Source organism: Diadema setosum, chromosome 17 (genome assembly GCF_964275005.1).
Source record: "Diadema setosum chromosome 17, eeDiaSeto1, whole genome shotgun sequence".
Taxonomy (NCBI): domain Eukaryota; kingdom Metazoa; phylum Echinodermata; class Echinoidea; order Diadematoida; family Diadematidae; genus Diadema; species Diadema setosum.
The window spans coordinates 25,551,534-25,566,540 of record NC_092701.1 but is presented as its reverse complement, the minus strand read 5'-3'; the positions used below and the strand labels follow the sequence as shown (position 1 = coordinate 25,566,540).

General features: G+C 37.6%; 1 protein-coding gene across 1 annotated transcript; it reads right to left on the bottom strand.

The window, feature by feature from the left end:
- Positions 1-6,398: 6,398 nt before the first annotated feature.
- LOC140240563 (L-proline trans-4-hydroxylase-like) lies at positions 6,399-14,354 on the bottom strand. Its single transcript, XM_072320326.1, has 7 exons — positions 14,339-14,354; positions 13,494-13,572; positions 11,086-11,278; positions 10,568-10,659; positions 9,558-9,651; positions 8,606-8,887; positions 6,399-6,548 (listed from the first exon to the last, which is right to left on the bottom strand). Exons 1-7 carry the CDS (start codon positions 14,352-14,354, stop codon positions 6,399-6,401), a joined length of 906 nt encoding a protein of 301 aa, XP_072176427.1.
- Positions 14,355-15,007: the final 653 nt, after the last annotated feature.

The following is a 15,007-nucleotide window of genomic DNA, read 5'->3' as shown; positions in this document are numbered from 1 at the left end:
TTTCAAAACCAATTTTTATCAAATAAATGTTGAATTCCTCATAGAATTACATGCTCTTTCATATTTCATAAGGGGTTTCCCATTATCTCACCAAAAATGTAAGAAACCTTAAATTAGGTCTCAACCAAAAACTATACGATCCCTTTAAAAGGAATATCAACACGCATTAAACGTCAATCAAACCAGAAACTATTATTATAATTTGGATTCATGAACAAGAGATTATTATTTCATAATATGGTACATTCATACATATCTTAATCTATTAAAAATCTAAATGAGAAACTGCGGTCAAGAGCCCTACAATATGATTGTTAAGCATTTTGCCATTATTCATTCTGAATGTTGTAAATCCTTTTTTTCCCCCTTAGATTTTGCAATAAGCAGTTGCACACATAAACACACACGCACGCGCAAACACACTCACACACATACATGGGAGCAATGTTCATATCTCCAAGTATATCGTCTAATGCTAGTGTTCGCATTGTCGTTTCCACCGCGTCTAAGGTAAAGGCATCAGTCGGTGTGTTACACCTGTCTTCTGCGTTAGGTTCCAGCACTTTGACGTCATCCGTTAAAAATGTAAATTTAGGAACATAATGTAGGCCAGATTGCGATCATTTCCGCTTTTTTTTTCTGCAAAGAACTAGAGCACGCCCTTAGAAATCTAGGCAAGGTATTGGAAAATCAACACTAAACATCTGTCTGTAATATACAGAGATATATGCGTGTATATATAAGTGCGTATATGTGATAAATATATACATATCAGAAAAACAGAAATATAGGAAATAACAAAAGAAGCCATTGAGAAAGGAGGAGCTGAAAAACATCCTGGGAATGAGGGAGAAGCAGTTTGATCCTACAAACGATGATTTTAACGACAAAATTCTTTGGGGCGGATATATGAGGAGAAGGCATGGAAGGGATCGAGATACCCGCTGGAATCAATCCTTTGATGTATAGCAGTCGGGCAAAAATAGAACGAAAGATAGAAAAGAAAATATCGACAAGAAGAAGTAATTACAGAGGAGTGCACATAATACTGTTTTCATTGAGCTTCATTCTTTTTTTTAACATCATTGAGTTCAAGAGAAAGAAGAATAATAGTAGTGACTCAAAGGAAGCAAAAAGAAGTTATCTGAACAAATTTATGCCTATAGTCCTTTCAGTGCTATCGGTGAATATTTAATAATGAAAAAAAGGGAGAGAAATAGAATATTTCATAGTATGCGCACTTTGATTTAGTTCGGACGGAAAACAACAGTTTCGCTCAAACCAATAACCTCTCATCTTTTGCAGCCCATGCAGTGATATAACTTCGGGTGACTGATAAGAAAGCCCGGATTTAGGTATATAGTTTAATTTTCGTTTATTTCTCTATTTTCCGTCCAAATTGTAATGCAATCACTAATGAAATGCAAAAAAAAAATGACAAGATGACATAATTAAATTTCATATCCTAGAGAACTTTTTTTTTAACGTACACAAAGGATCATCTTGTTGTGAAGCACTTGCAGCAGGAGGCATGATTTGAGGTAAGTAAGAAAGATTAAATTTAACTGAGAAGAAAAAGAAGGAACGCTCACTGAGTTGATGGACAGACCCTGAAACTTGTGGAAATAGAAGACGGGATGAGACGAATGTATTTTCTCGCTCTATATTACTTTACCTAACTTTTATTTTTTTTTTTTGGGGGGGGGAGGGATTCTTCGAAGCTCAGCATTGAGATTTCATTAACATGTGCAAGTAAAATTGTGTGAGGGGCTCTCAATATCCGGTTGGTGCCTGGCTTATATAGAAAGAGTGAGGAAAATTGTTATTACGGGTGGCGCAGACACTGGCAAAAGGCATCTGTTATCATTTCTTTTTATTTTCCCCCTTCCCTCCCCTCTTTTCCTACTGCTTTCCGTTCACTTTTCCTCGTTTATTTTTCGTACCACATCTACTGAGTATGTTACTGGAGAAGAGTGCGGGCAGATGGGCATGTATTATCGCGTTCCGTATCCACGCATGGGAAATGACAGAAGGCAATACCGCTGTAGAGCCAAATGGAAAGTGATGGGTTATTACATACATCTCTCCTCTGTCTGTTTGTATGTGTATCTGTCTGTCGGTCTGTCTTTTTTTTATTTCTCTCTCCTTCTTTGACATTAAATAATACACCATTTTCTTCCTATTACATTGATAATGGCATACCAGCAGAGCACTTAACGCAGGACACCTTTAGACGAAATAAAAGGAGCATTTAAACCGTGACACTTCATGCGACATGTTCTTTTTCTCCAATCTGCATACTTTGAAAGTATTTCCCTAATTTTGCATTCTCTTTCAAAAGCACCAGAAATTTCGGGATATACCATAGCTCTTATGGTTATGGAACGTCAGTTTGTATCTGTCAAATTTCGTAGTGAACCACCTGCGCGTTTAGCATTATGCCTGAAAGTTGTCTCTGAATTTAGAACTCTCCTTAACTAGTTTTTCTTGACTTCCTTCAGCAACTGAAGCAGCTCTATGGTTGTTTCATCCCGAAAACGTCAAAATTCATCAGACTTAAGGTTACGCTGTGTTCGTGTACACAGATCTGTGCAGCTGTTAGCTCAAAGAATAAAAATATAAGGAGCTATTATTCCATTATCGTTTAACAAACATCTCTTCAAAGTTTTAACATGTTTAAAATAAAACAAATTATACAGAAAGAACAAATGAAATTCATAAGCTTTTAGGTATACATTAACGAGGTGCGCATGATGGATTTCAACACCTGTACGGACCAACAACCACCGTGATTACTAGATGCATTTTGGTCCATCAGGCATCACGTTGTCTGAAGACGCCAGGAGGAGCTTATTTCCGCCTCGTCGCAAAAGCTTACTTTCGCCTCCATCAAAAATTCATGAATTGTCACTTCTCTGTTAGCAATAATTCCGTACCTTCTAACGCCGTGTACACGGGGATTTAAGGAAAAAAAAGAAGGGGGAAAAAAGATAAAGCGCTGCCAGTCAGAAACTGTGGGGTTTGTTATGATAACGTCGACTCTCATTACTGGCAGCATGCTCACGGGGTACAGGTTGAGGGTATCTCTTGTGTATGGGGACAGCATGGAAATTGCTCGCATAACTTGCTTTCATATTATCTTTCAATATGGGTTCATTAGCGTGGTCCCGTCGTAATACAGTGCCATACTCTGTGTTTATCACGTGTGAAGGTCTTGGTTCCATTTTTACCAATATTACCAATATTGACTCGTTTCTCCAGGGAGTACACCCTCCCAGGTATGACGCCAGCTAGTCTTGCAAGAAATTGTGGGAGAAGAGTCGGGTGTTTTCGTCATTGACAGATAATTAGCGCAGTGGAGTCAACTAGAGTTACACCTCCAGGGGGAATGATAAATATACCAGACAACTGACGGGAGAGAACTTTGGAAGGCAGAAAGCGTGTCCTTTTACTTACCTTCACGTGACGAGTCCCGACTGGCTTGCAGGAAGTGATGATATTTATAGAAAGTAATGATATATTTTAAATGACGACGATATGAAATAAAGATCCGGATTCGACTCGAAACACTTCTGCAAGCTCCTGTTCAGTGTTGGTGGCTGCTCACTGTCACAAACCAGGAGGATCTGACGGGGCGCAGTATTGGTACTTATTGAAATAGTTCAGTTAGTTGCCGACACACTGAAAACCAAAGAGAGAAAACTTTGTCATTCCCGGCATTGAGTCGAAAAACTTGCTCCTAGTAATGTTTCGATGACAACCAACCCGTTTTTCGTCCAAGCTGAAAAACTGTCACAACACACTACTATACTGCCACTCTAAAAGCATGAAGTCCACTTTCAAAATGACGAGCCGGCAGAGTCTGTCCAGTGTCCATACAAGGAGCAGGAACCAGCGGAAACTGTGTGTCTGTCGTCCGCCACTCTTTTTGGTCAAATCCAAGTGCATCATCCCCTTACTTACTGTAGTCACTTGTGTGCCTAATTGAGCTGGATATTATTCAACACTAAGTAGTGAAGGGCGCCAGCTACGACACCTACCCCTGATTGATTGCACTTGAACTTGGTGGGATTGGCGCGTAGACGAAATGGAATAGTATCGCTTTGTACTTGGCGAGACAAGTCTCTTAAAAATCCTCTATAAAACGCTTACACTTAGAGATACAAGAATAATAAGAACACATACATACACAATCACACACACACTTTTTGTGATACACACACATACACACACACACACACACACACACACACGCACACACACACACACGCACACACGCACACAAACAAACAAACGAACACACATGTATCCGCACGCACGCAACTATAGTAGAGGCTTGCTCCAGAACAACACTCATTCCCAGTAAAAGTATCACTCGTCCTTTCATCACAATTTCACATACACTGTATTTTAAGGACTCTTAGAACAACAACGAAGAATCTACGAACCCTCTTTATCGCATGTTCTTTCAAACCACAGAAAAAAAAAAATGACGCAGGAGACGAAAGACTGATTAGATTGACCCTGAGTATAATATACATCCTTACTCAACATAATGAGCAATATCATTACCATGACATGCACAGAAAGACCTCTGCAATGATTGCCGCCATTTGAATGTCAATTTCTAATCAATTTCAGCCCACACTAAACGGTTCAATGAAACAAAAGACCACTTGCAGCTGGGAAATATCTTGCTTGGATGTTCCGTTACGAGTCATGAAAGAAGTCACCAACAAAATACGTTGTTTGCAAACGAATCTCGTGAAATGGTATAATTTCAACTAATGTTTTTCATGTCACTTTCGCAGTTTTTGTTTGTTTCATTTCTCTACTTTTCATGCTTTTACTGTATCAATCAAAACTACCTCTGTGACAAAATCGACAATTGTCACATCAAAATAATTATATACAAGAGTATTCAAAAGACAAAGATACATCAACATGTATGATATACACACAATTCATTTTATACTAGAGGTACATGTGGAGGAGACCGTTATCAATAAGCAATTCGTTTGACTGGGATAACGGCCTCTGGGCGGTATGATATTTAAAAAAAAATGCTTAACTTTAACTGAAGATTCAGAACAGACACACACAGATAAACAACTTGAATTTCTGAGTATTTTCAATATCATCTGGCCGAGGAGGAGAACAACAACAGGGAATATAACAAGACACAAACGAATTCACCTGACAAAGAAGGGGATTCTAGTACATCATGAATAGGGGAAATCTGGGAGAAGAGAAGCTGCAGTATATAAGGCTTATATGCTTAAAACAGAATTTGATGCAATCGTGGATAGATTAAACTCTGGAAAATTCATGAAAACAGGAGTATATAATGAAAGCAATTAAGAGAATATTAAGCAAAGGCGTGTATTAATTGACATGTTTGTTAAACCATAGATCAGCAGTTGCATGCGATCTTACAAATTTCATTTGTAGAGAGGGAGACAAATTGCAGAAAATTCACATCTCAAGATTGTAAGGTCTTTTGGGGGCAGAACTGAACATGTGACCAACACGAACAATTAATGTATTACTGTCTCTAATATCTTTTCGACAGGAGAGCCGTTGTCTGGAAAATGTGCTTGCAGAATGAGGAAGGAGAAGACATAGATAGAAAGAGGGATATTAAAGGAGAGAGAGAGAGATGGGAGGGGAGGGGAGGGGGATGGGAATGGAGAGGGGGAGGGGGAGGAGAGATGAACTCTTACAATACACCGAGTTCACCGAGTTCGTCAGTTTTGGTTCTCAAATCCGCCTATTAATGTTAATTTCAGACAAGAGTGAGAGTCTTTTTAACAGCAAAAGAATAAAAACAACAACAACAAACAAACCAGCAAACAAAATAAACAAACAAAACAGAACACATACTGGAAACACTACAATTACTCAATTAATGGACTGATCCTTGGCAGAAGCAAAAGAAGCAAATTTGAAAAGTCTTCATTTACGTTTTCTATACCTGAAAACAGTTTCTGACTCAAGTTCTCTTCGAAATAACGTCAGTCTACTATTTCCCGGGGACTTTGAAGTCCTGATTTCTGCAAGCCGTTGCATCTTTTCAGTTAATTTATCGGTGGTGCACATTATTTTCCTTCATTTTAAACATCTTTTTTTTAATACATAAAAATATACAGGTACATGTCATACGTTAACGAATCAATTGAGTCGAGTCATTTGTGTTCAGTTGTTGATGTTACACGTCTACAATTTGAGCAAGGTTTTCATCTGGTTTGGTCTGCAACCCATTACAAACGGGCGGTCTTTTCTGCACTTTTTTTTAATCGTTAAACTATAAAAAGTCATATCCATATAAATCCATATCCATATAAATCTTCATTTTTCCTTATTGAACTAAACAATTCACTTATATCTTTTCAACAGTATCATGCCTTGTGCTCCGTTTTGAGTCTCTTAATGTCACTGTTTTCGTCGCCGTCCTTATATCTAACCGTCTTGTCACTTTTCGGATCCATGAAATCTTTTCCCGCCAAATCCGGCACGTCCGAACACTCCATGATAGCACTGTCTGGTACCTGGATGTGAGAAGATGTGATCGTTAATCTTCATTGATAAACAGAAGGAAGCTTCACCGCAGTCATACGAATTGTGTAATACCAAGGATGTGATTCTTCCAACATCGCCTACTTAAAACAGTTATAAAGCTAATCAGGATTGGTTCTCTTTTTACTGTAGTCACTCATCCTCATAACATGTCATAAGGTATGAAGAAGAAAAGAAACACAACTTTTTAATGTAAACATTATCTGTCATGGAGAAGGTTGTATAATGATATAAGTTTTAACATGTCTCAGCTGAAGGAAAGTTATAATATTCTTAAGGAAGAAAAAAACATTTGAATTTTTGTATAGATGTCCTGACAATCCTTGCTCTAGTGTGACATCATACTGTCACAAGTTACTTTGAAGTTGTCGTCTTTAAGAGGACGGCACATGGGAGTTTCAAACTTTTGAATAGATTGTCTAACTTTTCTTTTATTTACGCTGTCTCTGAACCCAAGGTGAATAAAGTGTATTCAGGTCCAGCATATTGTTCGCCAGCACATGACATGAACATTCCATGGTATTACGTACTGAGTACATAGTTTGGAAAATCAACTTTAATCTCGTTCATATTATACTGGAAAAACTTAAGTACATATTGTTCAATTAGTTTTTCTGATGTCAACTTGGTAGATGTTAATGAAGAAAATAAAAGAACTGTCTTTTCTGACGATGCTAACAAGGTGATATATACACTGATGTAAACATGCAAAAACAGAAGTGGATTATTTGCATTTATTATCTCGCTTGTCCAACTTAAATCGATATTTCGGCGAAAGTGTTCACATCCCTCAGTGGGAAATATGATTGATCAGTTTATTTGACACTGTGTGAATATTTTCCTCATAACATCGCAACTGACAATCTAGTGATAAGAACAAGGAAGGAATGCTAACGATTGTAATTTATAGATACTATTGTAGTTACAACAGGGTGTAAGAGCGAAAATGATGAGAAGAGCAAAAGGGAAACATAATGACAATTAATATTGTAACGATAATGTCAATAACTTTGATTTATGAATTAGTTCATTCTAAACCTCATTATTGATAAACTTACATGATAATGGACCCGTTGTAGAAGTATAAATAAGCTCAAAGCATAGCAGCAAGACCCCATTATAATAATAATAGTAATAGTAATAATAATAATAACAATAATAATAACAATAACAACAATAATAATAATAATGATAATAATGATAATAAAAAATAATACATGACATTGCTTATATAGCGCATAACACAAAATGATAATGTCCCATGCGCTCAAAAAATGAAAAGATAATACAAAAACATACAATTCCAATTACAGTGATGGTACCGAGATTCATGTTTGCTTACGCTGTAAACAAATGCGTTTTCAAAGCAGACTTGAATCTATTTATATCAGTGATTTGTCTTAATTTCTGAGGTAAATTATTTCATAAGGTAGGGGCATTAAAAACAAATGTTCGTTCTCCGTAAAATTTGGTTCTTCTGTTTAGAATAACAAATAAATCTTTACTTTTTGAGCGAAGGTTCCTCTCTGGTGTGTAGATTTAAAGTAGCTCCCTTAAATAATGTGGAGCAAACATATAGAAACATTCAAATGCTAATAACAGTATCTTAATAAACTGAATCCGATTTTTCACTGGAAGCCAGTGTAAGCTTCTTAAAACTGGTGAAATTTGTTCATGTTTCTTGATTTTGGATACTACTCGTGCAGCAGAGTTTTGGATTGATTGTAATCTCTGCATCTGTTTGACCGGCAATCCATAAAGCAATCCATTACAAAAATCAAGGTGGCACATAACAAAAGCATGAACTAATTGTTCTGCGGTTTGTTTGTCAATGAACTCTCGAATTTTCCCAATTCTTTAAAGTGTGAATGAAGCAGAGCAACATTTTTGCGACACAAAATTTTCTTCCGCTTATATTTATATATTTATATATTTATATCCCGTTCATGAAATATATTGTAAATCTCAATTTTTTCGTTCCAGGTACCCATGAGCAAATTGTTCATATTGAAACCCTTCCCGGATTTACCAACGTCATGGGCGTGTACTGCGGGTGGTGGTGCACGATCACCGGGTCGTTGTCCTTGCGACTGTAGGCGATGATGAAGGACCAGCGACGTCGCTCGCTGCTGTTCGGGCTGCTGCAGTGGAGGAGGTTGGAGTGGAAGAAGATGGCATCGCCGGGTCCCATCTCGACGAAGGCGAGTCCAAGCCTCTTCTTGGCGTGCTCGACGCGCTCCAGATTCGCTCCCGTCTGTCCGCCAACTATGTCGTGGTCGACTCGGCCCATTTTATGGGAACCAGGTATGACCTGTTAGGTGGCATTGCTTACTCATGACACTCACGTTGAAGGAAAATATGTATATAAATGATCGGGGATATTTATAATGAATAATGACGAAAACGACAAGTAGTCAACATTATTGCATCTGCTCCACACATCCAGTTGTTGCTCATTTTGTAATAACCTTTAAACGAGTTGCGACAAGAAGTGGATCTGGATGTGTGTGTGTGTGTGTGTGTGTGTGTGTGTGTATTTGTGTATCGTCCCTGATGTAGACTTATCAGAAAGGGTATTTCATTTTTCTTTAGTTTAGTTAATTGCCATGTCTCACTTTTTTAACAGATGCAGATAATACTTTCCAATACAATGTCGAAAAAAATGTACTTCTAAGTTATTCACAAATGGAAATGTGTCTTTTAGAGTAAAACGTCACCTATCATAAAGCACTCTTATAGTCTCCAGTGCGGATAAAAGGAAAGTATCATATCGCACATACTTTAGAGGTTCTATCAAATATTTATAAATAGCTTATTGTTCGTCACCCAGACGAATCGTCTCTGAGTCATTAATATACAAGTATCATCATACAACTTTACAAGATAAAAAAGACACATATGCACTCTTACATTATACAAAACACAACACAAAGCAACGCAATGTTACTATACACAAATCGTCATGGTGTCAACCGTCTTACCTGTAAGCAGCCGTTTCCTTTGTCGCATTTGTCCACTGCAATGAATGTAGAGCTCATCATATCGGGAAAGAGGCAGCCATTTTTATACCAGTACCTTCGAACAGTAGTCATATCATCATCATCATCATCATCACTAATATCATTATTACTATTATCTTTTTATTATTATTTTCAGTGTTATTATTGTTATTATTTTTAGTATTATTATTATTATTGTGATAATAATTATGATGATAATAATTATTATAATAATAGTAATAATAATGATTATAATCATAATCATAATCATAATCATAATCATAATACATTACATTTGTGACGCACTTTCTACAAGGTTTTTAAGCACGAAAGAGAAGAGACAAGGGGAAAGGAAAGAAAAAATGAGAGATAAAAACATGTCAAAAATACAAATTACATGAAGAAAAGAAGAATATGACATATGGAACATCAGCATGTAACAATAAATGGGCAGGTAATAATTATGATTCGCTCAACAAACTGGTATCATTCCTTATATCTGTCCGGTCATATGCTAAAAGAGCTATTACAAAATCTGTCAATCCTACACAGATGCAATATTCAGATCGGTTGAGGCGCATTTCGTCACATTTTATGTTTGATTTTGAAATATTATGAGATCGTATGTGTTATTGATAAGTGTAAGGCAAGGTTCAGAACGTGATCATATCATTATCATGTTCATTGTATCTCTTTTTTTTTTCTTTCGTTTCATGTATCCATTAATATTTATTCGTATATTTGGTGAAGTTACCTGGTTGACACCGTTTACAAATTATTGCTATTTATTTATACAGTAAAACATATAGGGTGTATGCTCTGTTCCCCCCCCCCTTTTTCAGAAAGGGGATTGAACACCCCTTGGCAGGCAGCAAAAGAGACTTTTTGATTAAAAGAAAGTTGCTATCCTTGCAAGATATTGATATGGTTTCTTTTTCAGATCAGTCACCTTAGAGAGAATATGAATGAATATAAAGGGGAAATATGCTCACCCGTAGTCTTGGTGCCAGACAAAACGTCCACCCGTCTTTGGCTCTTTCATAATCATCTTGGTATGGTAGTGGTATATTTCCCCTCCCAACAGCTGGGTAAAAATTGAACACTACAAACGTCAACTTGCTCCTGATAGATCTAAAATATCGAAACTGGATAATATAGCACAGGCCTTAATTGTCTTCGGTATCGGCCGCATTTTAGTATCCTTCATGTTAATTGTGAATAGACTTCAAATAAATTTGAAGAAAAAAAATTACCTGTGATTTTTCTTAATTTACATAAGATTTGTGTGTGTGCCCATGTGATACACACTGAGTGACCAAGAATGAAGAAGAAAAAGAGAATGAAAGAAGAAGCCAAAGAAAAAAAGAAATAATGAAAATAATGTGAAGAAACTACAATAGAAAAAGAACCAATGCAAAGTATCACTGGATTTGTTATGTTTAAGAGATGTGACGAACATGAAACACTTGGGCGGGAAAAATCAGGCGACAAGGATTCAAGGCTGGTCTACCTTCTCGTTGACTCCAGCGACTTTCTGTGACCTGGCGATCATGCCCGTGATGTCGTTGCCGGGGTGACTCCAGAGCACCATGCGAGTTTCCCTGCCGTGGCCGTCGTTCACGGGATACGAGTGTTTCATTATCCCTTCATCATTTTCTAGGGTTCGCCGCAGCTTCGACATCTCAGCTGCACTGAGCAGTGACCTGTGGACCAGGGGCCAGAAAAGTTCACAACCTCAGCTAACGCCTAACATTGTTTCTGTTTAGTAGTTGTTGTTTTTTCATCCTCCGTACTGACTCTACAGATTGCACTAACATTGAATGCGTTTACATGAATGTTGTTCTAAATTAAACAGAAATGATTTCAAAGGCTAGATTAATCTCATGCCAAACAAAGATAATTAACGTTGAAGGCAGCAAGCATATTACGTGCAACAAGTTTCACACTCAGTATTAAGAGAACGAAGGATAATCTTTCAGCTCGAATGAATGCGGTAAATACCAATTTTACCTCGATCAGGCATCATGAACGTATATGCAAGACCATAGACTTGGTTGAAGACGGGGCTTGCATGTTTAATGATGGGTAGAGGATGAAAAGATGTGGATATTTTTTTAAAGTTCCATGCTTATTCATGAAATGGAGATGTCCTTTATGCTGCACTCATGAAAATTGGGCAATATTAATGAAGCTTCAAAAATCTATCATAAGGTTGTCCATAAAGTAATGTGTGAGTGCAAACGATAATTGCAAACAAACATTATAATATGATCCTAAACATGGGGTTACATTTAGGTATTTTGGGACCACGCAGTCAATGACTTGATATTTCTGTGATGACGAGTTATTCCCGTAGTGATTGCTCTTGATGAAGCGCGTCGCTGTGTGGCGCCCTCTCGTCAGTCCCAGAGCGGGTTGATCTATCAACCCGCTCTGGTCAGTCTTTGCAGTGCGTATGATACAGCACTGAGACTTTACCATTTGCTTACAGTCAGTAATCATCGGTATTATACCCACTGATCTCTACAGGAAAGATCTGGATATCTCGTAGGTCGATCGCTTTGAAGCCACCGCGCCGCCATCTCACCACGCACATCGCATATAGGCCTAGCTACACATTGTGCTGGAACTCACAACATCACATTATTTAGATGACAGTCTCTGCGTGCTGGAAAACGTGTGCAAGTCTGGCAACATGGCGGCACAGAGGCTTCACTTGTTGGTTCAGAGTGAATGGGTCAATGAGGTATCCAGATACGTCTTATAACAGATCAGTGGCATTACCCATCAGTGTACAAGACTGCAGGGGTACGCTTGACGGTAAAGATGAGATAGTCTTTGATCTCTTACGATGTATGCTCCTATGAAGAGTTTGGTTGCAAAACGAGGGAATTCCGTTTTTGTCAATATGAGATATTTGCAATTAAATGAGAAACAAAGGATATTATAAGATAACAACTAAGTGATACTTTTCATCAAATCTTCAAAAATATTCCTTATAATGTAAAGAGTACTGATATCAATGGAAATATTTCATTTTGTTCTACCTGACGATGGACTTACAGAAAAAAAAATGTTTGAAAATGACTCCCCATGGATTTCACATCACGACTCAAACAGGGGCGTTAATACAAGAGCGTTGGAGTCACTGAATGTCACTGAATAATTCAGTCAATTACTTCGAACAATGGAATGGTCAAATTTGCCCTGCGTCGCCGAGTCGTGTAAAATATTTAGCGTGTGAGCTTCTTCGAACAGAACTTTGCTTATTGGTTGTGATACTCCGGTGACAAGCAAAAAACATTTTATAGCGCTGGGGGTTGCTTCTCTCTGTGGGGTTTGACCCTTAGGGGATTCAGTGAGGTCTTCTTTAACAAAGGCTAGTAAAAACCCTCCGATAACATTATTTTAACCCTCGTATGGTGATTTGTTCATATTAGCATCAACATTGTGATATAAAGACCAGATGAGGATGGTGTTGGTACAGAGTGCGGTACACGCCCCCTCCGATTATCACATGACACGAGCCTGCAGTCGTTTATTCCAGTCCAAAGGGCGACATTCTATTTACGTTGTACATGTGAGGTTAAAGTACACATTGTGTTCGTGTAAGTAGCAGTGATTTGCATACAAAATGTGGAACCTTGACAATATGTCATGTGTACGTGCGCTAAGTACTGGTAGTCAGAGTTATGACAACAATCATATCAAGGTAAATTGAGAGTGTCAAAACCTGTTCTTCCCCTCTTTTGAGGAGGGGTAAGGCAGCCGGCCACTGCCTCCGAAAAATTAAAGATGATTCCCCATAATCTATGCAGAGTGAGAGTAAATATGTTGGTATAGAAGTATATAAGCTCACATAGAAGCTCATTATATAAGGGGTTCAGTTTAACACAGTGAAAGTTTTTTTTTTCCAACCTGACAATGATAAATCCGTGTTCATCGTAAGCTGCTTGAACTTCTGGGGTGACGTGAAACCCTTCTTTGAAGACGAATTCTGTTAGTGAATGAGAACAGATATAAATGGCGCCCATGATTATCACTTTAATACTGATATCATTGTCATACTTATAGCAATAACAAATATCTATATTCATAATATGCATTATCTAGCAATGAGTAGGAGTACCTTTAGCAGTCGTAGTAGTTATTGTATTTTTCCAACTAAAAATAAATAAAGAAAGAAAGAAAGTAAAATAAAAGTGACTTTCTCAAGATTTATCTTTTATTTACGTTTCATCTGACTAATCACAGAACAGAAAACTTCAGAGAGCAATCACCATTTCTAAACAGTGTGACTGTTCCTATACGCATATCAATTATAAGAGCAAAAAATGCAATAGAAGTCTTTTAGTTGTCAAATAGCAGTCGCAGATTATTCTGAAGAATTGCAGCAGTAGTCTAACAAGTTCTACAGTGAAGAGTTATCAACATTACCCCATATTATGGGTTGCAATGGCGGATTCCTTCATTTGGCTGAATCATAAATGTCTCACTCCCACGAACACTGACGAACTATTCGTGCAGTATGAATTACGTCACTTTTTACGTCTATATTTAAAAATTCGCTCTGTCGTCTGCGAGAAATTATCTTCATTTCACAAGCACACGCATCGTACAGACCTGTTTGGTCTCCTGTGACCATAAAGTGCCGGTACAAGCCAAGCACGATAAACGATGCAAACATTGCAGAGCTATCATTGCGGATAACGCATACAATGTTTAATGTGCAACTTACAAAACTAACAAAATATTATACTTGCCTGCTTTTTCAACCATGACTAATGCTGTTTCTCCTTCTTAGTGAACTTCTCTCTGTCGCTTCTAGAGAATGTTGCCAACATCGGCCACACCAGTCATTCCAATCAAGATTATATTTTCCTGTTCTTTCTTCAAACTTAACTGTCGTTTCCCCATGCCCGCGAATGCAAACAAAGTTGACACTGTTGGTGAGAAGTCCAATATTACTGATAGGTGGCGGTGGTGCTATATAGCCCTGAATCATGCGAAATTTGAATGAGATTATCTTGTAGTCGTCGTAAAAGAAAAAGAACTGTGTAATCATAGCAAAGATAACTATAAAACAACATCTACTGCCTGATGTCAAAGACTGCACGTTATTAAGAGTTTCGTGAATCTATGATATGGCATCTTGGATGAACGTAAAACCACGAAAGGGGATGAGGAGGTTAAGATTACGGGGGGGGGGGAACTATAGTTATCTTATCAGTGAATACAGACGGTTTGTTTTCTTCTTAAGAATCAAAACAACAACATCTGCATATACTGCGTCAAAACACAGATCAGAATGTTTTTGGCGAGATCGCGTTCCAAACAACGCGAAAAGAAAAACAAAAAACAAAACGAAACAAGGTATAATATCAAATGAATACAGCGTACACAGTTGCGAAACAAAATCTTACTTTTCATTC

Coding starts and splice junctions, on each gene's coding strand:
- LOC140240563 (XM_072320326.1), bottom strand. Junction 11,279..13,493: donor CACGGATTTATCATTGTCAG/GTTGGAAAAAAA, acceptor CCTGGTCCACAG/GTCACTGCTCAGTGCAGCTG. Junction 10,660..11,085: donor TCGCTGGAGTCAACGAGAAG/GTAGACCAGCCT, acceptor ATTTTTACCCAG/CTGTTGGGAGGGGAAATATA.